Below are 25,668 nucleotides of genomic sequence, written 5' to 3' on the forward strand. Positions count from 1 at the left end.
CACCTATAAGGTCCACATGCTTGTCTCACACGTGCCCACGGCTCACTATGGTCTGGGAACTTGTAGCATCTCCTCACTTCTCAAAATAGACCCACTCTTTCCCAGAACCTGGACCTCCTATGGACTGCCACGTTTTACGCCCCCTTCTAGCTATCCAGCTCCTTGACCCCGCCACAGCTCCTCCTCATAGTCTTATGATTTTGAGTATTTAACCTCTCTATGTGAAGCAGTGACAGACGAATCACGTCTTGATCCTCGTTAAATTTCCAGCATGCAAGGATGACTTACGTACTCAATGAACGAAGGATGGCTAGAAATCGACGGAAGACTGAATCAGGTACAGGAATCGTAGAAAATAAATGCCCATCTCTCAACTTTTAAAAGGTTATTTTCTGGCAATGATCGTACTTGTGCCGGACTGAACTTCTGTTGCAGTTGAAATCACATCCTTCAACTGCTACAGCTAATTATCGGTTACATATATAACGTGCCGCGTTCTAGACGACACCCAGCAGCACAAATGAGCACACCCGGGCATGCTTACAGCAGATCCCAGCAGCAGCAGCGAGGCATCCCACAAAGTATATTCCCAGAGTCTGTCCCCTGAGACCGTTACTGTTCAGACCCCGACAGGTACTCATCTGTCCAGGCAACTAACTAGCTGCATCATCTGGGTCTAAATCGTTACCTTCCAGGGGCGCCTGGGTGGCTCAGTCGGTTAATCGTCCGACTTTGGCTCAGGTCATGATCTCACAATTCTTGGGTTTGAGCCCCGCCTCGGGCTCTGTGCTGAGAGCTCGGAGCCTGGAGCCTGCTTCGGATTCTGTGTCTCCCTCGCTCTCTGCCCCTCCCCCACTCGTGCTCTCTCTCAAAAATAAACATTAAAAAATTAAATTGTTACCTCCCACTTCTGCCATTCCTCTCCTCCAACACCTTCTGGTCCCATCCCCAATTTTTACTTTGCATCTGCTTACAGAGATAACTCCGTTTTCGCCTACATTTCAATCCTAGACCAGAAAGCAGAGGAGTGAATAAGTGGATGAATGTTCTCGATTAGAGCCGATACCCCCAACGTTTTCAAGTTTTCCATATATGACCACAATAGATACCAAGCGTGATGTCACCAATGCTTTTTTTTTTTTTAGTGAAGACAACTGGCTTCAATGACAAAAACTGTGATGACTCCAACAGCCATGTTTGCTTTAAAGTCTTTATTATCCTGAATACAAAAGACAGAAGTCCTTGAGGATATAACAGAGTTCTTTATGTGGAAACATTATTTTTTTTTTTACAAGTGAAAAAATAAATACCTCTTGGAATAAAGGCTTATGTGCTAATATGTGCCATAAAAAAGTAGAGTTTTAATATTTGACAAAATGTCTGTGCAAAGAAACAAATGCATAAACACATTACTGCTACATTAAGGCAATATGAAAAGTATACTCGGAAATCTCAGTAAAGTGACAGTGTAGGTTCCTAGCTTTAACTTAGCTAGTATTGCACCCAATAAGGTCATCTAGGTGTCCCGACGTCCTAGAAAACCCACAAGCTGACCAGCGTCCAAAATGCCCAAGTGGGAGTGGATAACTTGATTAAGAACAAAGAAACGAAGAAGCTCCAAACCCCTCTGAGACGTAGGGAGGGGACAACTGAACGTTAATACGTAAGCACTTACGAAAAAAAAAAAAAAACAGAAACAAAAAGCATACAATCTCTAAGATACCTATGATAAGGCTGTAAAGGCTCGATGGCTCAAGCAAAAGCGACCCCACCGGATGAAGCTGGAGTTTTGGGGAGAAGTGGAGAACCCCCCGGTTTGTACACTGGGAAGCTTCATCTCCGCGAGCAACACTTGGCTTTCCGAGGAACGCGGGTTCCCTCTTCAACTTCAATGATCTACTCCACCAACTCAAGAGCCCAAGGAGTGAGGACTGCTCCACAGAAATCTTCTTACCAGACCGGTAGCGTCTTATAAATCGCAAGACGTGGGGGTGAGGAGACGGGGAGGGAAGAGGAAGCCGTGCACACGGAGTGACCGGTTTTCCACCAGCCAGACCGGTTTACCTCGGGCAACCTGGTGATCAACCTTTTACAAGTCGCAGAATTGATCTTTGCGCCTGTTTGCCTTCCAATCATTCTCGACCAAGTTATAAAAACAGAAATGACATTAAAATGACGGTTTCCTTAAGAAAAATTTCCTATTAAAATGTTCAGAGCTCCATGACCGTACAAAAAGAACCAAGTAAATTCTTAAAACGAATTCTTACAAAATTTGCTGCAAGTAGGAAACTTACCTTGGGATACATTAAGGAGACTTAACAATATCCTTTCCTAAAGGGTACCCAACTTTTTGGCTATGCTGCCACTTAACTGACATCAAAGATTTGACTTATTCCTTTACTTGATCATAAGAAGAATGAGCCCAAGGAACATGTCTGTGTCCCAGAACCCTTCCTGGTCCCCACCACTGCAGGTGCGGATTCTACGCATGGTTTGTTTTGATGGGGAGGAATATTCTTTTGAGTCTTCCTTTTTTTTTTTCTTTTCTTTTTTAAACACTGCATGGCAGATGGGTGTCAGAGTACTTATTTTCTCCACGATCGTTTTTTAGTTTAAGTAATAGTGCAGTTCACGGAAGCGTGGCTTGTCCAGTTAAGTGCACGACACGTCAGATCACGGTGAGGTTGAGGAGACTGGTGTGGGTCGGTAGGTAGACGTGTTGCACGTGTTCCACCCGCGACCTGCAGACCGGACAGGACTGGAAAAGAGAAGCCAACAGTATTTGTTAGGACACCTTCAAGGATGGGTCTTCAGTTTCACGTGTGGCGCCTACTCTGTTCCGTTTGCTAGTTAAGTGGTGGTCACAATTATTTCTAGCTCTCCACTGGTAGAGGTCTTTGTTTTCTAACGGGCTTGAAATTCTATACCTTACAAGGGGCTCAGAATATTGGGGAAAAGTATGAAGTGCAGGCAATTAGTTAGGTTTGCAGTCACGCGCTAAACCAGGCACAACGAGTGGCTGCTGAAGAACTACTGCCGTGCAAGAAGGCTGTGGTCCCTCCAGGGGCCGACTGTAACCCCTTCTGGCAGTGAGGCAGGAAATCGGAGACCCTTCCGGAGTCTGGGCGGCTGGCTGACTCAGACCAGCGTCACTGGGTTAATGCCACGTGGCCAGTGAACATGGCTCTGCTCCAAGTCGCAGGTCACAGCGCCACATCCCCGGCTGGCTTCTCAGCAAGCACTGTCCCTCCCCCACCTTTCCCCCCACCTCCGGCCCGGGCCCCCCCCCCCCCCACAGGGGAGCCTTAGGCATGGGGATCAGACCAAGTAGGTGGAAAAAAGGCAAATCCGTGACTGCTTCTGGAGAAATAACTCCTTGTAGTAGAATGATCTACTCTTCAGAAAGACAAAGGCATCCTGATGGCTCATTATAGGACCCTAAAAATAGTTCTGAAATTAGCAGCTTTTGAAGGACTGGATATTTAGGGCTTTTTTAAATTTATTTTTAAAAATGTTTTATTTATTTTTGAGAGGGAGACAGAGCATGAGTCAGGGAGGGGCAGAGAGAGAGGGAGACACAGAATCCGAAGCAGGCTCCAGGCTCCGAGCTGTCAGCACAGAGCCTGATGCGGGGCTTGAACCCGTGAACTGTGAGATCGTGACGTGAGATGAAGTCAGACGCTTAACTGACTGAGCCACCCAGGCGCCTCCCCTCCTACTATTTAAAAATTTTTAAATGTATTGAGGGCTTCTGTTAAATAAAACCACACTGACATTAAGCAAACAGTTCTTAGAAATGAAAACGAACAGAAAAAATTATTGTAAGAGGAAATGTAAGGTGCAAGAAAGGAAAACATGCATGACTTTTATTTTTTGTACTGATAATAAAATTAGTTTGACTTACTAAAGGCCAATCCAAGATGCCCCCTAGAGGCATATGGAGCCATCAAAGAAAATTAATCACAGATAATCACAGAGCAAACAATCCACCCATGGATAACGACAAGGTAGCTGTAACTAAAACCTCTTAAGTATTCTTTTTCAAGTATTTTAAGTAAATAATAAAGACCATCCTCCTGAGGAGGCTGGGTGGCCCAGTCGGTTAAGCTTCTGACTCTGGATTTCGGCTCAGGTCATGATCTCACAGTTTGTGGGTTGGAGCCCTGTGTTGGGCCCTGGGCTGACAGCACAGAGCCCGCTTGGGATTCTCTCTCTCCCTCTCTCCGCCCCTCAACTCTCCCTCTCTCAAAATAAATAAATGAACTTAAAAAAAATTTTTTTTAATTAAAAAAATGAGAATAAACAAACTTAAAAAACGAAACAAAACAAAAACCATCATCCTAAGCGTTGGGAAGCGGGAAGAGACACAAATGGAAGCTGCAAGTCCTGACCCAGTGCTCGGGAGGCCTGGGTTCTAGCCCCCGGTCACCCCACTGACTGAGACGCGCTGCCCTGTGAATCTGAGCCTCGTTCCCAGAACCTGAAAAAAGCCTACGGTTTACGGCAGTTACACTGTGGCAAATACTACGGCGATCCAAGATGTCCCCTTAGAGCAACACCTCTGGGGTCCCCGGACGCGGGGACCCTAGCCGGGCGTGGCGGGGCCCTCCGGCTTGCACCTGGCACGCGGCAGGGGCTCAGGAGCCCCGCTCACAGCGGGGAGAGAGCCCGCCCGCCGGGGGAGGGCCGCCGAGCACCCCTCACCTGCAGCTGGGCGGCGCAGCCCTCACAGCACACAGTGTGGCCGCAGGGGCAGAAGGCGGAGTTGATCTCCTCCTCGCAGCACACCATGCACAGCATGGCCTCCTTCAGCTTCCGCAGCTTCTCCTGGAGCGCCCTGGTCTGCTGGCAGCTGAGGCCCTCACAGCTGGTGCAGGTCAGGCCGCTGTCCGAGGACTGGAGCGGGGAGTTCGGAGGGCTGGGGTCGCTTCTCGAAACGAGGTCCACGACGCCGGCGTTGTACAGGGCTCTCCTGGCGTGGTCGTACACCTCCTTAGACGTTCTTTTGATATCGAAGACGTACTTCTTGCCGAGGTTGATATTCTCATTCAGAAACAGAGACGCCAAGTGGCCCTTCAGGTCTCGGCTGTACTGCATCATGACGGCGCTGGTCACCGTGTCGCACCTGCAGGGAGACGCGGCACGTCAATACCTACAAGCCCGGGCACTTCTGTGACTCAGACCTTCAAATGCTGCCGTGAATGAGAATATTCTGTGGCAGCAGACATTTATATTCTTGTGCGCATGCCTGCAAGTAAATTCTTCCAGTGGTATCTGTGCTAAACATTTTCATGATTCTACCTCCGGGTTTCTCCAGTGTCCCCAAAGGACCTTGACGAAGGAGTGATACACGCAGAAACAGTGAGCGCGCACCCTCACCTCCGGGGACACAAGCAGTCGTCAAAAACAGCTTGTGGCGAGGAAAAAAGGACATTTTCTTCTTTCGAGTCCTGGCTTTTATGTTAAAAATTTCTACCAATTTTCTGTTCTGCTCCAAGATGTGTGTGTCTACCTTAACATAAAAAAAGGTTAAGATGGCAATTAAATTTCTTAGCTTCAATTTCTCAAATATTTGGGTCAAATCACAAGTCTACCTTAAAGCACCTTCTGAAACGAGGGTATTGCTACTGTCAGTAAAAAAAAAAAAAAAAAAAAAAAATCCTTGTACTATGGAGTGAGGAATCGGGATAGCGGCTCCCCCACAAGGACGGTTAGGTCATCCTGTGGGGATGCGTTAAAGCCGTCGTGGGACGGGTCCGACCACTCAGAGCTCCCGGGAGAGGAGCTGCCGTGAGGAAAGAAGGCAAGAGAAGCGGGGGGAAGGGGTCGGTGCAGCTCACTCCCACGCACGTTCTGTGGTAAAAGCAGCACCACGTTGAGAAGGCCCCCACCGCCACGCAGAATAGAACGAACAAAATGTTCGAGAGCGGTGGATTTCTTGAATTCTGAACAAGATTCGTGGACACGGCGATCCCAGAAACCGTAGGCCCCTTGGTGGCACCCGAAAACTTAGAGCTGCAGACAGACGCTTGGGCTGTGGGGACGGAGCGCTACGTGCCTGTAGAAAGCGTGTGTCTCCGTTATCGCCCGGTAGAGCCCGCTGGCGGCCCTGGTGCTGATCATCTTGAACAAGAGCACGACGCTGTTTCCGGACTCCTTGGTGACGGTCAAGTACACGTTCTTCCCCGACTGGGTGGCCATCTGGACCACCGGGTAAGCAATCCTGAAACACGGGACGAGAAGGTGAGCAAGTCCGGAAGGAGAGGCCCGTCAGGGTGTGTGCCCTTTCGTAGGACTCTCCTGTGCTCAGGACCCCGCAGGAGAATGAGATCTCTCTAGGACTCCTAGTAAGCACTTGGCTCGCTAGTCGTGGAGGCGCGTTGGAAACCAGTTGTGGACAGAAGTGTTGGGAGTGATGCGCGCGTGTGTGCGTACGTGTGTGTAGGTGGAAACGCGAGTTTTACAGCAGTGAACGTACTTAAAAAATATGAACTGCCACATCAATACACTTGAGTTTGTAGTTTAAAGAGTAATTCAATGGTTATCGAGGCCTGACTCAAATTAATATACGTACCCAAAAGGAAACATTTCATCCCCAAAGCATAGCTAACTGTCTAGCAAATCCCTTTCCAGCTTTATCTATTTTAATAATCAGAGCTACAAAGGGATATATGCACATTCGGGGCTGAAACAAAATGGAAGACGTAGGTACGTTACCTATTAATTGGGCAAAAGTCGTCTTTGCAAATGGAGATTCCTTCAGGTCCGACCCCGATGAGGAGCTTCTGCCCTTCGCTGTCCCTCACGGAATGCCACTCTATGCCATAGTTTTCCATCGTGGACACGATTTGTAACACCTGGTATTCGGCAGAAGCCTGGCCGGTCCCCTCCAGCTCCTTATGCTTTGCCACAATGCTGCAGGATGCCAAAAGGGCAGAGAGGCGTGGGCAGATTAACGCCCGTGGTCCTTAGAGAGGAAATCTGTATCATTTTCCCTAGTGAATCATACAGACGCTGCCGTTTATGTGTAACACTTAAAGCGATATAGCAATGACGTTTCATTTGTTTAGCAAATTTGTAATAATATACTTCTAAGACACTGCTCCAGATCTCAACTATTAGACATTTTAGTAAAAAAGCAAGTAGAGAGGCCGGATAGAGGTGAATTGGAAGAATTATGGAAAATCTCTAAAAATATACATGAGACGTTTTGTATGTAGGTACTTCTCAGGCAAGGGTCTACTTTGTAAGTTTCATTATAATATAGCATTATAGGGGTGTCTGGGAGGCACAGTCGGGTCAGTTAAGTGTCCAGCTTTGGTTCAGGTCATGATCTCGTGGTTTGTAAGTTCAAGCCCTGTACCGGGCTCTGTGCTGATCGCTCAGAGCCTGGAACCTGCTTCTAATTCTGTGTCTCCTTCTTTCTCTCTGTCCCTCCCCCACTCATTCTCCCCACCCTCCTCAAAAATAAACAAACATTAAAAAAAAATATATAGCATTCTAAGAGGTTGATCAGATCATCGGCAGGATTTATTCTGTCTACTGCGGCAGACAGCCTCTAACATAGTCCTTGAAGATCCCCACCTCCTGGTATTCACACTCTTGTGCGAATCCCTTCACCTGAGTGCTGAGTGCCTGTTGTGTTGATCACTGGCTGGATTCATAACTTGCTTCTAATGAACAGAATATGGCAAAAGTGGTGAGATGTCACTTCTGAGATAAGTTCTAAAAAGACACTGACCTCTGTCTTGGGTGTTCTCTCTTGCTCTGACTTGGACTGCTGGTCCTGGGGGGAGCCAGCCACCTCGTTACGAAACAGCCCCTTCGAGAGGCCCATGCGGTGAGGGAATAAGGCCCTGCCAACACGCCACAAGAGTCAACGCGGAAGGGGACCCCTCCTTCGGCTGAGCCTTCAGATGACACTGAACTCTACCAACAGCCTGCCTGCAGCCTCGTGAAAGGTCTTGATCCAGAGAACCCAGTCAAGCCATGGCCAGATTCCTGACCCACAGGAGTGTGATATATAGTTATTAAGCCACTAAGTTTTGGGGTAACTTGTCCCCCAAGAACAGATAACTGAGATAACACCTATTTTGGCCTCTTTGTTTAGTCTTTGCTGGGTGAAGAAAATACTAATAGACATGACAGACTTTTGAAGAGACCTGCATTTTTAGATTTTTTTTTTAATGTTTATTTTTGGGAGAGAGAGCAGGAGCAGGGGAGGGGCAGAGAGAGAGGGAGACACAGAATGGGAAGCAGGCTCCAGGCTCTGAGCTGTCAGCACAAAGCCCAACTTGGGGCTCGAACCCACGAACCGTGAGATCATGACCTGAGCAGAAGTCGGCCACTTAACCGACTGAGCCACCCAGAGATTTGCATTCTTAAGAGTTCAGAGATTTAAAAAATTCCCATTCCATAGCATTTTATATAAGGGCATAGATTTAGGTGCATTGTTTTGTGCCTGTAAATCTCTCAGAAGGAAGGCTGAGACTCTTTAGAAAACAACTTGGCTAAACTGGGTAATGGCCTAGTCTTAACCTTACCAAATATCTGTATATATACCGTAGATTCATATTCTTTGGGAAACATGTATAAATTCACTAGATCTATGAATGTAAACAGTCACCTCCACAGCGGCCTCACCTGTTCAAGGTGGCACTGGAGAGTTCCTTTGCACAGAGCTCCTCGTAGCTGTACTTGGCAGTGTTCTGATTATAGTCTCCGAACTTGGTTTGGGCCAGGAGGGCGCTGAGTTCCACTGCCTGCTCCGGGGAACACTGGAGGTGGCCGGCCAGGAGGGTCTCCTTGATATGCAAGAAAAAGATATGCCTGCAAAGCAACGTGACAATGAGGTTACCCTGGGGACTAGCCTGATGTCAAGGTCAACCGGGGGACTAGCTTGATGTGCAATCTCACAATCCCTTTTCGGTAAGGAACACACAGTCACTTAAAAAGCCACCCTGAAAACGCTCACCACTAAAAAACATTTTTTTTTGTTTTGTTTTGTTTTTAGTATGAAGGCAAAATAAATCTAAGGACTTTCGTTTCTCCGGAATAAAAAGCGTAACTCAGACAAAACAAATCTGAGACAAGCTCAGGAATATTCAATTTAGCACATACAAAATAATCTCACAGAGGTTTCCGCATTTCATTTTTTTTAAAAGAAATTCTGTTCACATAAACTTGATCTTGACATGGACTCGGTATCTTAGATCCTCACCTTTATTCAAATGACCCCCAAATCTCTAGTCTTTGCCCCAACCACTGTAAGCATCATAGTCAGATGTCCAACTGCTTACAGACGTCTCCACTTGGATGTTCAGTATCCTGATTTCACTGTTCAAAACCAAACTCCCTGTTTTCCTTCCCAAACCCACTTTTCTCCCAGTGAAAACCAGAGACTCGTTTATTATCTTACCCCAAGACCCACTTTTGATTCTTCATTTTATTCCCACCTACTTTCTGTCTCTGAAAACTCCTTAAATCCAGTTGTACTCTTCCCATTTTTACCTCAGATGTCCTACTTGTGGCTCTCAACTGTCAGAGAATTTACAATCTCCCCAAAGCTGATCTCTCTCGACTCTGCTAATCTACCTTCCAAGCTACTTGCTTCTGGGATAAGCTTGCTATCTCTCCGCTCAAAATCCTTCAAGGGAGGGGTGCCTGGGTTAAGCGCCCCACTTCAGCTCAGGTCATGATCTCACGGTTCGTGAGTTCCAGCCCCGCGTCGGGCTCTGTGCCGACAGCTCGGAGCCTGAAGCCTGCTTCCCATTCTGTGTCTCCCCCTCTCTCTGCTCCTCCCCTGCTCGTGCCATCTCTCTCAAAAATAAACATTAAAGTAAATAAATAATCCTTCGAGGGATCCCGACTGTTTGCCGAGGAAGCGTGCTGTTGGCGTGTACCCACGCTTCTGTGGGTGTGGCCCCCGATGTCCAGCCACACAACCCACCATTCCCTCCAGCCACTGTGCCCTGGGAAAGGGACAATTCCTCTTCCTGGAAAGGCCAAGCACGCTCACGTCTCCACGACTCTCGTCTTGGCTGTTCCCTGTGTCCTGCGGGGTATTCTTTTTGTCCCCTCACTTAGATACCTTTTTGTCCACATCACCTGCAAGCTGTTTATTCCTCTCTTACAGTATTTGACATATTCTGATTTTCTACCAGTTAGCTGCACATAAGTGGATGTCTTAAGTGTCCCTGGCACCACAGAGCTCTACGAATGGATGTAAAACTGCACATTGCCTGTAGTCAGTTTCTTTCCCTACCTAAGTTGCAGTCCTTGTGTGCCTGCCCCAGTCGCATAGGACACTACGCTCCGTTCACTGTGAGGTACGTCAGACTTAGAAACTCCTAGGAAACTCCACGTAGGTTGCCTGCCAATCCAGCTCCGCCAAGATTCTCAACGGAGCATCCAAACTGCGACAGGCCAGTCTAGATGATAAAATTGGTCTCTGGCAAACGTACAGGTATAACCTTCCTTTGATGACTTGTTATAGCCTCTCAAACTTGCTTAAATGCCACAATATTCCTTCCACTAACAACTGAATTACGACCAGCAGTAAAGCTCTAACACTGCTCTGAATAGGGCTCGTAAGCCCAGCTTCCCGCTTGAGCTGGGTATCCTTAACACTGCTTTTATGCTTTTATTTATACTCTCGTCTTACGTCTGACGTCCCCGGTGGAGGGAACAACATGCGCAGTGAAAGAAAAGCCAAGGGAAGAGGGGCTGAGACACACAAGGAGGCGCTCTACGGACAGTCTCACGATGTCAGGCAGGCAAGAGCCGTTAATCTTCCTTGAAGAGATGTTTGAATTCAATGTTTTGTGTGTTCTAGAATGATAAAGAAATATTTAAAATGATCACACTCCGCCAAATACTGCAGGGTTGTCTTTACCGAGAGCCCCGATGAAGAAATCACAGTAAGAATGCATAACAGCACTGAAAGGAGAGAAGCATGGTTTTTATTAACCCAAACATCTGTTAGTCTTTAAAGTATTTCTGACACGCTGCTAAACTGAGGAGGGGGTCCCTACCGGGGCAAAGAAATAAGCACGAAAATAACTCGTCCTGAGACAGCTATCTGAGCAGCGGAGGGCGGGCATTCCCCACGGGATGTCGGCGTCACGATGCGGCTTTGGCCTTCGAAAGCCTTTTTTAGATGACCATTTGGTAAACTTCATCTTGGTGAACGGATCTGTCTCTCTTCGCTGGGGCTGTGTTTGTAGGAGACACAAATCTGAATACGTGCTTAAAGAAGAAATGGTGTGCTGTAGGATTTTAAGGGGGAATCCAAAAAACAAGTCTTCTAAATCTGATCTCTGCTCGTGTGGAAAGGTCTTTTCACGTATTGCCCCACGATCAACCTAGAGACTAGTCTTCTGCTTTATGAAAGAGTTGTGTGTAGCCTGCAACAGAAGACTTGCTAAGTCTATCCGATTTCTTTTTCCAAACTGTCCACACCCGCTTCTGGAGAGGCAGCTGCCGAAATCAGGCAAAAAAGCAGTAACAGAGTATTAACAGGTGGTCAGCAGGGTGAGACCGAACGCCAATCTTTTCTAGGCCTGTGGGTCAGAATTTTTTAAACGGAGGAGAACAACCGGCCTTTTGTACGTACTCCACATTCTAGGCCGAAATGCAATCGATACCCTGTGAGTGGAAGAATCCTCCCCTTTACTATTTACGTCAAGTCTCCGATACGGTTCTTCCTGCATTTTGCCAATTTCATGGCTATAAAACAACCTTTTCGTTTTGAGTCAACAAATATTTGTCATTCATTGCCTCTGTGCCAAGCCCTACCCTGGGGTTACAGTATGAACATATCTGATAGATCCTATTTTAGATGGAACTTACAGCTTTTTCCTGTGAAGGTGCATATCCCTATCACAGTTAACTCCAGACACAAACTGGTTTTGGGGTGACAAATTTTTATGTTCTCTAGGAGAACGGCACCATGGAGCAGTGACAGCAAAGGTCACCAGCTGTAGTGAGCCATCAGCAGACTCTATTTAACATGCTCTTTCTAACAGGGAAGATGACAGAGCTTGGAGACATTCTGATAAGAAATCCAGGGATGGCTCAACAGTTAGTGGGGTGATTTTTTTTTTTTAATGTTTATTTATTTTTGAGAGACAGAGACACCATGGGGCGGGGGGCAGACAGAGAGAGGGAGACACAGAATCCGAAGCAGGATCCAGGCTCTGAGCCATCAGCACAGAGCCCGACGCGGGGCTAAATCTCATGAACTGTGAGATCATGACCTGAGCTGAAGTCAGACGCTTAACCGACTGAGCCACCCAGGGGCCCCTGGGGTGATTTTTAAACAAGTATTTTTTCCCCCAATCATTTTCTCTTGAACCATCTGCTCTGTAACTTTCTGGTTCATGGATTCTTCCCCATCCCTTTTTTTATTTTGTAAAGTGGGTGAAAGGTTACTGATAATATCAAAACAAGCAGATGTGGACAAAGAGGTCTTGCCTGCAGTGAATTTTTTTTAGTTTTTTTTATCTAAAGATCAAAAGCGGTAGACCTATCTAATTCACTTGAGGCTAGAATCACAAACAGAAAGCCTTTGGGAAAAAAAAAAAAAACTTCTTTGTCTTAAGTAAATGTGAATATGTCCTGCAGACATAGGCTCAAACTGCATTTTCTATTCTTCTGGCTGCCTGGTTGTTCAAGGTTTTACTCAGTTACTAAGAAGGTGGATAAGGTCGGTGGACGAGTGGATTGGTTGGAGGCCCAAAGTGAAACATTCTGGCTAACTTTGCATCATGGGTAGAGATGAACTCCGTGTTGTAGCCTTATGGAAGATTTGAAAACAAACAGTATGACGGAAACGCCCCAGTCTCATTAAAAAAAAAAAAAGTCACATATCCTTAATACATTTGTTTCAGAGTACCTCAAATTTCCTCTACTGTAAAAATTAATTCCTTTCCACAGTTTTAAGGAATACAGTTAGGTCATTTATGTTTTAACGACTGTAAGCAGAGAACTGTCCCCTGAACACTGATTTGTCTCATAAAGAAATCATCTGATAATCAAAGCAGAACCTTCTGCAAACCAACGGGAGTCACTGACCTGTCCACCATAGGCAGTTATGCCCAATCACTGCCCTCCAGTATCTTCCCAGTGACATCATTTTGAAGAACTTTCTTGTGACACAAATGTAAATCAACTATATCCACATTCACTATTAGACTCCGCATTTAAGTAACTGACCTAAAACATCTTTCAAATGGCTAAGAATCTATGAACAGCATTTCTTCCCGAGACCTGACTCACTGAACCTGGCCATCCCATCCGTTGGTGATGGCTGGTGTGTTCCCCACCCAGTTAGACCCCCTCTGAGATCATCCCAGAGTGTGTCTGCCTCAGTCCAATGAGCCATTTAACCATATCAGTTTGTTTTAAACCAAACTAACTGCCAAATCACACTTAAAAACTATCGAATAGAAAAAGGGGACACCTGGCTGGCTCAGTTGGTAGAGCATGTGACTCTTGATCTTGGGATCATGAATCCGAGCCCTACACTGGGTGTAGAGATTACTGGATAAAAACCTAAAAAAACCCTATCAAATAAGAAAAAATTACTATACATGTTTTTGTTTTGGATCTTAAATTCCACCGAAACAAAAAGCAGTTCCTGATGGCCTGTAGGCCTAAACGTAAAAGTTAAAACCGTAACACTTTTAGAAGGACACATTGGAGAACAGCTCCATGACTTGGGGGGAGGAAGGTAGGCCAAGGTTTCTCAGGACACAGCAAGAATCATAAGGGAGAAAAACTGATACATTAGACTTGACCAACATCAAACATTTCTACTCATCAAAAGGCATTAAGAAAACAGGCAAGCCCCAGGAGAAAATACATTTACAAGACGTATCTCTGACAAAGAACTGGTATATATAAAGAATAGGTAGGGGCGCCTGGATGGCGCAGTCGGTTAAGCGTCCGACTTCAGCCAGGTCACGATCTCGCGGTCCGTGAGTTCGAGCCCCGCGGCAGGCTCTGGGCTGATGGCTCAGAGCCTGGAGCCTGTTTCCGATTCTGTGTCTCCCTCTCTCTCTGCCCCTCCCCCGTTCGTGCTCTGTCTCTCTCTGTCCCAAAAATAAAATAAACGTTGGGAAAAAAAAAAAAAAAAAAAGAATAGGTATGGCTCAAAAACAAAGGTAACAACTCGGTAAAAACGGGTAAATGACCTGAATAGATACTTCACAAAAGAAGATGTAGGAAAGGTCAATAAGCACATGACAAAAGTGTTTAACATTATTGATCAAGAGAGACAAATCCAGGGCACCTGGGTGGCTCAGTCGGTTAAGCGTCCGACTTCAGCTCAGGTCATGAGCTCATGGTTCATGGGTTTGAGCCCTGTGTCAGACTCTGTGCTGACAGCTCAGAGACTGGGGTCTGCTTTGGATTCTGTGTCTCCCCCTCTCTCTGCTCCTCCCCCACTCACACTCTTGCACTCACTCTCTCTCTCAAAAATAAACATTAAAAAAAAGTTAAAAACAAAACTAAACCACCACCTCCTCTGCGATCCAGCTTTCCCATTCTTAGATTTACTCAAGAGAAATGAAGACACAGGTCTACAAAAGATTGTACTTGCAATGTTCACAGCAGCTTTACTCACAATAGCTGGAAAACAGGTGTTCATCAATAGAAGGACGGGTCAACAAGCAGTAGTATATTCGTAGGGTGAAATACTATCTAGCAATGAACAAGCCATCGATATATATCAGTATGATGAATCTCTAAAAAATACATAATGAACAAAAGAAGCCAGACACTGCGTGATGCCATGTGTGTGAAGTAGATCTATGCTGGAAAAACAAATCCTGTTTGTGGAGGGGCGGGAGGGAAGGCGGGGGGCGAGGACTGACTGCAGATGGGCCTGAGGGAACTTTCTGCAGTGCCGGTAATATTCTACATCTTAATAAGGATTTTGTTTAAACAGACACATCTGTTTGTTACAACTCAGCAAACGGTATAATTAGGATTCTGTGCATTTCATCATATGTAAATATTTTATCAAAAGAAAAAAAAAAGAACTGTAGACAAATATGGAGCTCTACTTAATGATATGCATACTGAAGTATTTAGGGGGAAGTGTATGTATCCACAACTTATTTTGAAAAGCATCAGAAATAAACGTGTAATAAAGCAAGCATATTAAACTGATTAAGTGGTTAACAGTAGAATCTAGATGGGGGTATTGGTGTTCACTGCGAAAATCTTCAACTTACCTGCATGTTTGGAAATTTTCATAAGAGGTTGAGGAAATAACACTAGTGAAAATCCTTAGGGTCAAGGTTAAGAATTCAAATGAATAGCTTCTTACACCTCAAATGAACTATCAGATCTCTTCCACTCCATAGAAGGCTTGCAACTGAGAAAAAGTCATGGCCAAGTAATGACCAAGCCAAGTCTCTATTCAGCTTAAGGGAATCCTTCTCAAAGCCCCAAATGCAAAATGGGAACCATGGACAAATTCGCTTTTCCTAAGGTTCCAAAGCATTTAAAAGATACGGGGGGGGGGGGGGGGGTGGTGAGGGAAATCCCCAACATCAAAAGCGATGACAACCCACACCAGAAGCACTTGGAAAAAACAGGATTACTCGCTCACAACAGATACCTGACCCAGGCAAGCAACAATCCAGCAATCCTGTAGTTTAAAAGTGTTAGCTACAATCTCTCCCAAGGGTCTAGATTGTAGTGAATGCCATTCTAGATTGAGGAGAGGTCTGGAGGCAGGCTATAGTGGGGGCAGGACTCAGAGAATTAAGTGTGCCTGGTGCCCCTGGAGTCTGACCCTATGTGCCATCTAAAGAGTCAAGTTTTATTTAAAACTACATATTTAAAATTAAAAGTTCACTTGGGTTGCATGAAAAATCAATAATGTTCTTTGGATCCTTCATACAAATATACAAGCACGAGACACTGATGAAGATACTGAATGTGCCCAGATGGGAGATCTGTGGCTAACATAAACAGACAATAATGCAAACAGCCTACACTCTGAGCAAAAAGAAAGAGTTAATAGATAAATTAGAATTCAGAAATCTAATCAATTCTTTCTGGAAACAATATACAAGTTTGTCTTACTTTCCTGGGGCCTATTTTGAGTTTGGTCATTAAAAAAAAACAAAAAAAAACACAAAGGGAATGTGCCATTCTACTCTTAGGCACAGAGTTGATATGTAAAACACAGTGACACCTTTATAGCAGATAAATATTGTTGTGACATCCTACCCATCGTGAATCCTAAAAGGTAAATTATGTTAAGCAACCTTTACCAACAGTGACAATGTGTTGAAAGATCTCGAACATCATTGCAGGCCCTGGCTGAGATCCGTATGATTCGGTCGGAACACGTTCAAGATTACCACCTCAAATCTGCCCATGGTTGCATGTGGCATTTGCTCTGTGGATTTCAACGGTGCTATCTTCTCTAGATCTTGACATCTAAGTGATTTTTGTTGCGAGAAAGGGAAAAATTGGGTTTAGGAAGTGCTTAGAACCTATAAATTGGTTGAAAATTAGATTTAAGAGAGCCTCTAGCTTGAAAACTATCTGAACTTCACAGAAGGTCCAGGCAAGTGGTAGCTTATTTTAGATGAGAACTAACAGCCACAAGAAACAAATGGCTTGGGGTGAAGTGGAGAGGCCGAAGGAAGGAAGCAAACGAATGCCAAGCACTGAGCAAATCCTCAACAGAGAATAATCCCTACAATACATTTTTTAATGGTGAGACGTCTCTCAGACAGTCTTAAACTTTTCAGTTCATAGGAGCAAACTGGCGAACATCAGTTCACTAAGGAAACTCATATTATCTGTGTCCGTTAACTCCACCTCTATTTATCTCTAATTTCTTAATTCATTGTTTCACCAAATGTTTATGCACCAGGCACTTGCTAGACTCTGGAGATACGATGTTGATCAGTCCCCTGCTTCATGAATTTAAATTATTAGAGTAGCTGACAATAAACAAATTGTCACATAGGTAAACGGTAGCATTATACGCTCATTAGATGCTATAAAGGAAAGCTACGTGATGCCTTGGGACACTTCAGTCTCCTGAGCAGGGCCCAGCGGATGCTTTTCAAAGGAGTGATGAATGAGTGGAGCCTGGGAGACGGCAGGATTTAACAAGGGACAAGTCAAACTCAACACCCCTCGCTCGCATCACTGAAATCTTGATGAGACTCAACGCTCAGCATTACAGCATCTCCCTGAACAGTTAGTTCAGGACTCATGGAACCCTTGTATTGAGGCTGTTTTCTGGGAAAGAATTCGGGTGTCATTGAGTCTTAACGAAGCCCGAGTACAAAGACCACAGAACTCTGCTAAAATGCGGCAAAGTTCCGGAGAAACAGATTTTATTGGCCGTGGATGGTATGATCACCATCTCTGAAGATGAAGCATATAATTCTCTAACCTCTGGCTGTGAAAATGTTGACAAAATCTGGTCTGAATTGCTGTGACTAACTGAGAGCCTCTGAAAGGCAAGAATTTCAAAGATCATAATTATTTCAGATCTACTTCCAAAATACATTAGTTTCACTTTTTGTTTCAATGCACAGCACGGCAAACATCTGCTGGATATACCTGCTTGCCTCTGTCTCTCAAATGTGCCAGCTGAGTCTGGACAAGACTCTCTGGTTACTTTCCAGACCCTCATTCAAAGGCAAACGTAATAATCTGGGTAAAGAATCTAAAATTAGGCCAAATCAGAGCCCAGATTAACTGTATCAATCTAAGCAGACATGTGATACAGTTGGGTGTTTTTTGTTTTTTGTTTTCGGAAAAATATACTTAGGGAAACATGAAGGAAAATAGAGGGGAAGCAGAAGCAAAGGAAAAAAAAAATTACTGCTAGAGGGGATTTTAGAGACAAGCTCTTGGGGCGCCTGGGTGGTGCAGTCGGTTAAGCGTCTGACTTCAGCCAGGTCACGATCTTGCGGTCCGTGAGTTCGAGCCCCGCGTCGGGCTCTGGGCTGATGGCTCAGAGCCTGGAGCCTGTTTCCGATTCTGTGTCTCCCTCTCTCTCTGCCCCTCCCCCGTTCATGCTCTGTCTCTCTCTGTCCCAAAAATAAAAATAAAAACGTTGAAAAAAAAAAAATTTAGAGACAAGCTCTTCTTGGCCTTTTAAGAGAAATGAAGTGGGGTTGGGGGGGGGGGGTACTCAGTCTTGGAAGTCTGTATACCCTGGTAGTTGGGGGCTGGGCTGCACTGAGAATGCAGGGCCTCTGCCACCCCCCACCTCGGCTCCCCACTCCACCGCCGCCCTCCCCCCCAGTCTCCAGTTACAAACAGGCCCTCCAGCCTATTCCCCAGCAGCCTCCCTAGTCTCTTGCAAACTAACAGATTCACTGCCCCCACTTAGACCAGCTCTACTGTGAGTACATTGCTTTAATTCTCCACAGAGGCCAATTTGGCCAGGATATTTCAGCCCCATTTAATAAACTGTCCAGACACTTTTCAGTATATATACTAAACGTACCCTCATGACTTGACTTCGAGATGGTACAAAATCACCACTCATAACCGAACTGGCAAAGCTGGGCTTACGGACAACACACGCAGATCTATTTTATTTTCACGGCATCTTACATAAATATTTTATAATGAACTGTTAAACATCAAAAAGTTTACCAGCCAGCTTTATCTGGCTAACATGACGCTAGGGAAAATAAGTAATTGTGCTCTGTCGTATCATGTACATAAAAACAACGCTAATTGTGACTTTTTTGGACCCAGGACAACTTCTCATCCTAATGAAAAGGCACAAATGCTAATTACAAATTGCTTTAGCTATTAAAAGCAGAATGCTGTATAAACTTGAGGAGGCATTTTCTTCAAATTCTGCATTTTGGGCAAGCCTCCTGAAAACAAGTAATATTCGCCAATATTTTAAAAGCAAGTCAAATGCTTAGATCACACTGATTTTTCAATAAGATTTCAAAAGGAACTAAGATCAATTAAAATTACCTGGGCTAACTAGGTATGTGCCTTCTCAGAGTGCTATGAGGCATGAGTCTCAGGAGTTAAAGTCAATTGAGTCAATGTAACAGGAAATTTTATTTCAATTCTAATTCACAGAATATCTTGCATAAATAAAATGGACTTGATAATGGTTATTAACTCACTTGCAAAAAAAAAGCACAGGTAAAGACCATCTAGTGGCAAATTTTAAAGTCTGTAACCATTCATAATATAAATGTATCATACTATTATGACCTCAGCCTTTGTTTAAATGATGTATTTGGTCCTCTAAGCCTCTGCAGGTTTAAAAAATAAATTTGTATCATCAAAATGGATTTGCCTCTGGAGGCCCAGAAATTATTGCGAAATCATGACAGAACCACACAATGAAAACTCCAATATGTTATAATATATACGTGTGTTTCTGTATCCTTTTACTCTATTCCAATTTATCACACTGAAGGGCACAGTGGAAACTTTCACAAATCAGCTTTAAGTCAGACAAATACCCAAAACCAAACCACCCCCCCCCAAACCAACTTATTCTGATTAACATACACAGCTAAGACATCCTTAAACATGCAATCATGTGAATATTTTTCAAGACATTTTCAGGAGCACTGAGAATTCAATATACTAGCTTGTCTCAGAAAACAAAAAAAAAAATTGAACATCTCCTTCAGCTTTGAAAATGCAGCAACAAGGAGAGATTTCCAATTCAAACAGTATCTCAAAAGATGTTTCTATCAGTTCTTAAGTAAACAAACAAACCACATGCTAACAACTCTTAAAGGGTTTTGCTCACTTACCATTTCTCAAGATTGTCACACTCACATTTCTCATGTGTAAGGGCAACTTTCCAAACCAAAGGATTATGGAAAATACTAGAATTTAGACCCAGAGTTTGTTGTGTTTAAAAGTCATTTTTTTTTTCTTTTTGGTCATTGTTTGTTTGTTTGTTTACATGCCACTCTAAGATTTAGGTCTCTTGCATTTCAGCAATAAATACTGGACACTACTTTCCTAATCTGGCTCATCCTTGAGAAGTATTACAGTCAGTCCAGGAGAGAAAACATTTCTGTTGGAAAAAGGAAACCGCATGCCCTAGTTGCCTACCGCTACTGGTGGTTTTCTAGAAGATAAATTTAACAGTCTAAACAATCACGCGTAAACATGTTTGTGGGCTGGAGATTGGCTACACCTTACAAAGTGTTCTTACTAAGTTTTCAAGAAACGTAAAAAGTTAAAAAAAGAAATCTGCATTAAGTGGGACAGAGCTCTTTGCTGCATATTGTAATCTGACACTAGGCTGAAGTTGACTAAGTTTAAGTAACCCAAGAGGAACTGTTTCCTGCTTTCTGTTAGAACAGTCTACAATGACCTGTATTAACACTGCCGAGACAGAGGTTACTATCGGGCATTAGATGCTGCTATCAGGAAGTCAGTTGGGTTTCTAATTTTTTTTCCCTCCTGTGCCGTGGCACTGATCCTGAGTGTTAGTAAGACTTCAACCCTGCTCCCTCGTTGTTTATAAAGACAAGAAAAACCACAGGAAGAGCTAGAAAATGTACCCCAGGCCAACTAGGCGGCTCCCTGTTCACCTCGACAAAAGGGCTGTGCCGTGCAAAACTTCTCAGTTATGAACCAACTCACTCTGCAGCGAACAAATTTGCCTGTGAACATCTCTGGGGAGGTGCAACGGCCCTTTCTCAACGGAATCAAAGGTCTGGTTGACATTGGTTTAGTTCAGCATCACTTTACCTAGTCTGCTCCTGTAAGATGAGATGAGGTTCCACGAAGAACTTGACTCTCAGTTTGAGCCGGTAAGGGGCTAGCCCATCCATCTGCTGGGAGATCCGATTTCTCAGATTTAGCCATAAACTTTCACCTTTGCTACCCGTAAACTGCAGTCCAAAATAATCAACTTCTATAATTCCCAACCGCCTGCACACCTAAAACAAAAATGAATGCAGCATGGATGAGCAAACAGTCCATGTAGTCAAAGCAAAACTCAAGGACTCCATCTGGGTCTAAGATCCCTGCCTACTTTTTGCAAAGTTCAAGGAAGGTGTTACAATTCTTGCCTTAAAGCTGTAACAACAAAGTTCTAAGCTTCCAGTGTTCCTACACCAATAGTGAGCTTGTGCTTCGGTTAACACCGAGGAGATGGTCGATTGCAGTAGAGAAAAAGGAGTCCTTAAAACCAGCCTTCCAGAAAGGCTGAGGAAAGGAAGCTACGGGGTATTTTCCCTCTTATTCCCATCACGGGAATTCCCTCCACCAGCACAATCTGCACAGCTGATCTGGCAGATTATCTGGACAATTTTAACCATCTGGACTCCAAAAAAACAAACACGCCGAGGAAACACGCCACAAGTGTCAGCGAAGCTTGTTAAAAGAGGTTTTCCAAACATCTCAGGTCTGGGGGGTTTTCAGGGCATGGCGTCCCACTGGAGATCAAATTTGCTGTCTGTCATACCCATATGCACTGTTTGGAACCATTCTTCTTTACTCCTTAGGAAACACGAGCTTTAAAGACAACGGAGGGGTGGATGACCAAAAACCCAAGGTCCTCTCGAGCCCCGCAAACCGGCAGGTGCAGGTGAACGGTCCATTTCAGAAGCAGCAAGAGACAAGGGCCGGGCTTGTCTGCCAAGCAACCCCAGGGACCAGCGCCGGCCAGCAGCCACCTCATCTCGGGACTCGGGTGGCGCTGCCAGGCCCCGCGGGGACCCGAAAGGCGGCATCAGGCACACACCTGCGGCAGGTGGGCTGGACCGCCTTCTTCCGGGAAAGTGCGGGACTGGGAGTGGGGTGGGGGGCAGGGTGGGAGCTTCCCCCCCCCCAACCACGCGCTCCCAGCGTGCGGGGACCGCGTGCCCCACGGCCACGGGGAGGAACGGGGGGGGGGTGGGCCGGGCGCCTGGGGCGCGCTCCCCCCCCCCCAAACCGCCCCCCCCCCCGGCCGCCGCCGCAGCGCCTCCCGCCCCCTGGCAGGCGGCGAGCTCCGGAGCCCGGCGCCGCCGCGAGGCCCCTCCGCCTCGGGGGACCGGCCGGGGCCCCCGCCTGGCCCCTCGTCGTCACCTGGTTGAGGCAGTCCTCGCCGTTGGCTTTCGCCTCCACCTCCACCTCCATCAGCACCGCGTCCGGCCTCGTCACATAGCACAGCATGGCTGGGGCCGCCGCTGCCGCCACAGCCGCCTCCTCTTTGGTGTGCGCGGGGCTGCCGCCTCGCCACCGCTCAGACCCAGCCCCGGGCTCGGCGAGGCTGGCCCTCGGGAGGCTGCAGCGCCGCAGACCCGTGCTCCGCGCCCCCCGCGCCCTCCCCGCCACCCCCTCGCCAGCCCGCCCGCCCGCCGGCTGCCCGGGTCTCCGCGGCGGCGCCGCACTCCAGCAGCCCGACTGCCTGCGGCGCTACAGGGACTCCTCTGATATAGTGGCCCCGCCCCCTCCGGCTGGGGCTCCCGCCAATCACGGCGGCCCCGCCCCTCCTCCGCCGCCCCGCCGGCCAATAGCGGCGTCCGCTCGGCCGCGGCCCGACCTGCCAGCGCCGGCCGAGTTTCCCCGGGCCGCCTGGGGAGGTGGCAGCTTGCGGACGCCAAGGGCTTGCGGGAGGAGGGCGGCCCCGGGACGGGAAGGGACGTACCCGCCGCCTCTGCCCGCTGGGCGACGCTGCTCGGAGCGGGCGGCCGCCCGGCGCGCGGAGGCGGGGGCGCCTCTCTTTCGGGCTGGAATGTATGGCGATGCGCCGCCCCCGAGCTGCCGCTGTTTTTCAGCAGCCTTGGGTCGATCGCGGAACGCATTTCGGGAGGTGAACATAAAAAGGAAAGCGAGCAACCCCAACGCCAAAAGCAAACCGTCTTCCCCTGGGGTTTGCCACGGTGGGTTGTTGGAAGGCGGAATGGCTGCTCCTCATTTTAGACCTCGTCCGTGGAAAAACAAAACCTGAGCATGAAAGTTTTTGCAGTGGACCAATGAGCCAGGGAACTTGATCTAGTGCTTCTGTATAAATCCTCCCTGGAGGCTTCTATTTACTGGTTGTGCTCAATCAAAACACCTTACAGGGCTCTAAGGCCCTCTCTCGGGGTAGCGCATCTTGTCTCATGTGTTATTCATTCATTAAACGTTAATTGATCACTTGCTGTGCTGCCAGTCCCTTTTCTCAGGCAACCAGATGTTATCCCCATCTTGAAGGTTAGGGACTTATCTCAGAACCGAACAGGTGGTATAACCTCAGTAGTAGCTATTAACAATTTAAGGCCTACAGCTCTTCACTGGTTCCTCTTTCTCAGTACATTAGTTAGCCTACCTCTTTGGTTTCTTCATAGGAGAAATGAAAAGATGGGGTTTCAGCCCCGGACCCTTGAAAAACCTACTTCATCTCTCTGAAGTTCAGTGTTTTCAACAGTAAAGTAGAAACCCCAATATCTGCTCTGCCCTCCCCTGCCCAGCATTGCTATGAAGAACTGTAAGAGACATGTCCAGGAGGGCATTTGAATGACCCTGTATTTGCAGGGAGATCTATAATGTCAGCTGTTATTGCCTGCCAGTGGCTTCTGTCCTTACCTCTTTTCCTGAGTCTCAATGATCTCTGTCCCAGTGGCCTTAATTGCTAAAGAAATAGGAAGGGCATCATAGCAGAAGGCTCCAGGGAAGGATCCTATCACAGTCTTTCACTAACACACACCAACTATGGGTAAACCTGTAAGGAGTCAAAGGTTACCCCCAGTACCCCCACCAGTGCGGCAGGCAGACAGGTGCACTGACGCTGCTTTCTTTGTGTCTTTCGAATACACTTCGCTACACTGTGCTGTTGAAATATTCTCCTCTTGTGTCAACTCCTGTTCCTCATTTCCTTAATTCCAGTTTACTGACTGGGAAATTTATAAGAGAGACCATATCTGGATCATTGTTATCTCATCTATGCTTAATCACTACCAACTTTAGGACAGGAAGAAGAGTGAGGACCAAGATGGGATCCAGGTGTATTGGGTAATAGTTTTATTTATAGGCAATTAGCTGGCTCACCCAAAGCCAGCTAACCAAAAGTTGGCTCACTTAAGCAAAAGGCAATCGAGTGCACAGATTTTGGAAGCTCACAAAATCAATGCGGACAAGGTGCGGAAATGAATAGAAAGGGAGAAATATTGGTCGAAAACAAAGATACAAAACAACAAAAAATTAAAAAAAACAAAAATAAAATAAAAACAACAACAACAAACAAAACCCAAGTAAGCAAAAACCAAAGCCAAATACTTGTTTTGTTGAGAAACTAGTTTAAAAATAACTTATATTTTTGGTTTTGGCAGGGATATATCTAATCCAAACCCAGCTTATGTCCTGCAGTGGATGGTTGATAAAGATTCCAATTGTTTTTGAAATTAAGAATCATTGGGGCGCCTGGGGGGCGCAGTCGGTTAAGCGTCCGACTTCAGCCAGGTCACAATCTCGCGGTCCTTGAGTTCGAGCCCCGCGTCAGGCTCTGGGCTGATGGCTCAGAGCCTGGAGCCTGTTTCCGATTCTGTGTCTCCCTCTCTCTCTGCCCCTCCCCCGTCCATGCTCTGTCTCTCTCTGTCTCAAAAATAAATAAACGTTAAAAAAAAAAAAAAAGAATCATCAGGAAGGTGGGTGGGGGCATGGGTGAAATAGATAAAGGGGATTAAGGGCACTTTTGTCGTGACGAGCACTGCGTAATGTATAGAATTGTTGAATCACTATATTGTACTCTTGAAACAAATATAACACTGTATGCTAATTATATTTCAATAATAATAAAAGAATCACCAGGTAAGACTGAGGAAGAGAAATATTTCTTAGAACTAAACAAAGCTAAAAACATGAAAATGTACTTGAGGAGGTGGAAGAAATCCTGACGACTGAGAAGAAAAATAATATAGTCTACTAGTATACACAGAAAATATGAGACCATAATTTCCCCTCTCTCTTTTCCTCTCTCCCTCCCCCCTTCTCTTTTCTCTGTCTCTGGTCCCTCTCTTTCTTTCCTAATTTCTTCCTAGAGTAGAGATAGGGACAGACTGGTTAGTTAGGGAACAAGAAGGCTGGAGTTTGCTGGTGACTGGGTGGGAACGCACATTATGTTCAAAGACCTGGTTAGGGAATAGAAAGCCTACAGAATTACTTCCTAAGAGGATCCCACCATCTGGTAATGCTACTAAACGTCTGGAGCCAGTTTCAAGCCCCAGCTGGGTCTAACTGCAAAATAAGAGACGCTGAATACCTTCGCCTGGGGGTGGTAACTGCATTGGGTGATGCAGTGACCGAAGCCGATCTGAATTACCCAGAGAGGTGCTACCTCTTATCTGTGTCTGCTTTCTTTTGCTAGCAATTGGCTATCACCTTTTAAAGGATTAAAATTAACCAGCCAAGTAAAAGGATCATCTGCACGAAGGTAGAATTTTGATTTTTTTTAATGTTTATTTATTTTTGAGACAGAGAGGAGGGACAGAGAGAGAGGGAGACACAGAATCTGAAACAGGTTCCAGGTTCCGAGCTGTCAGCACAGAGCCCGATGCGGGGCTCGAACTCATGAACTGCGAGATCATGACCTGAGCCGAAGTTGGACGCTTAACGGACTGAGCCACCCAGGCGCCCCTAGAATTTTGAAATAGAAACTGTAACTCAGTGGTAGAGTTGGCTAAAGCAGTGGAACCCTGGCTGTTGGAACACACC

General features: G+C 46.0%; 1 protein-coding gene and 1 long non-coding RNA gene across 3 annotated transcripts; one reads left to right on the plus strand and one right to left on the minus strand.

Moving 5' to 3' along the window:
• Positions 1–1,196: 1,196 nt before the first annotated feature.
• LOC122489212 (myosin regulatory light chain interacting protein) lies at positions 1,197–22,312 on the minus strand. 2 transcript variants are annotated; one of them, XM_043590772.1, is made up of 7 exons: positions 22,063–22,312; positions 20,740–20,825; positions 8,644–8,829; positions 6,718–6,915; positions 6,059–6,223; positions 4,705–5,125; positions 1,197–2,758 (listed from the first exon to the last, which is right to left on the minus strand). In XM_043590772.1, the coding sequence occupies exons 1-7, from the start codon at positions 22,147–22,149 to the stop codon at positions 2,669–2,671; spliced, it is 1,233 nt and encodes a 410-aa protein (XP_043446707.1). In that variant the 5' UTR covers positions 22,150–22,312; the 3' UTR covers positions 1,197–2,668. The 2 variants fall into 2 exon arrangements, with proteins under 2 accessions (XP_043446707.1, XP_043446706.1); XM_043590771.1 differs by having other exon boundaries at positions 20,740–20,930; positions 22,063–22,311.
• On the plus strand, positions 12,726–15,560 carry LOC122489213. The gene is made up of 2 exons (XR_006298866.1): positions 12,726–13,912; positions 14,147–15,560. It is a non-coding gene; the product is annotated as an uncharacterized LOC122489213 (long non-coding RNA).
• Positions 22,313–25,668: the final 3,356 nt, after the last annotated feature.

The sequence above is a fragment of the Prionailurus bengalensis genome, chromosome B2, assembly GCF_016509475.1.
Source record: "Prionailurus bengalensis isolate Pbe53 chromosome B2, Fcat_Pben_1.1_paternal_pri, whole genome shotgun sequence".
NCBI lineage: Eukaryota > Metazoa > Chordata > Mammalia > Carnivora > Felidae > Prionailurus > Prionailurus bengalensis.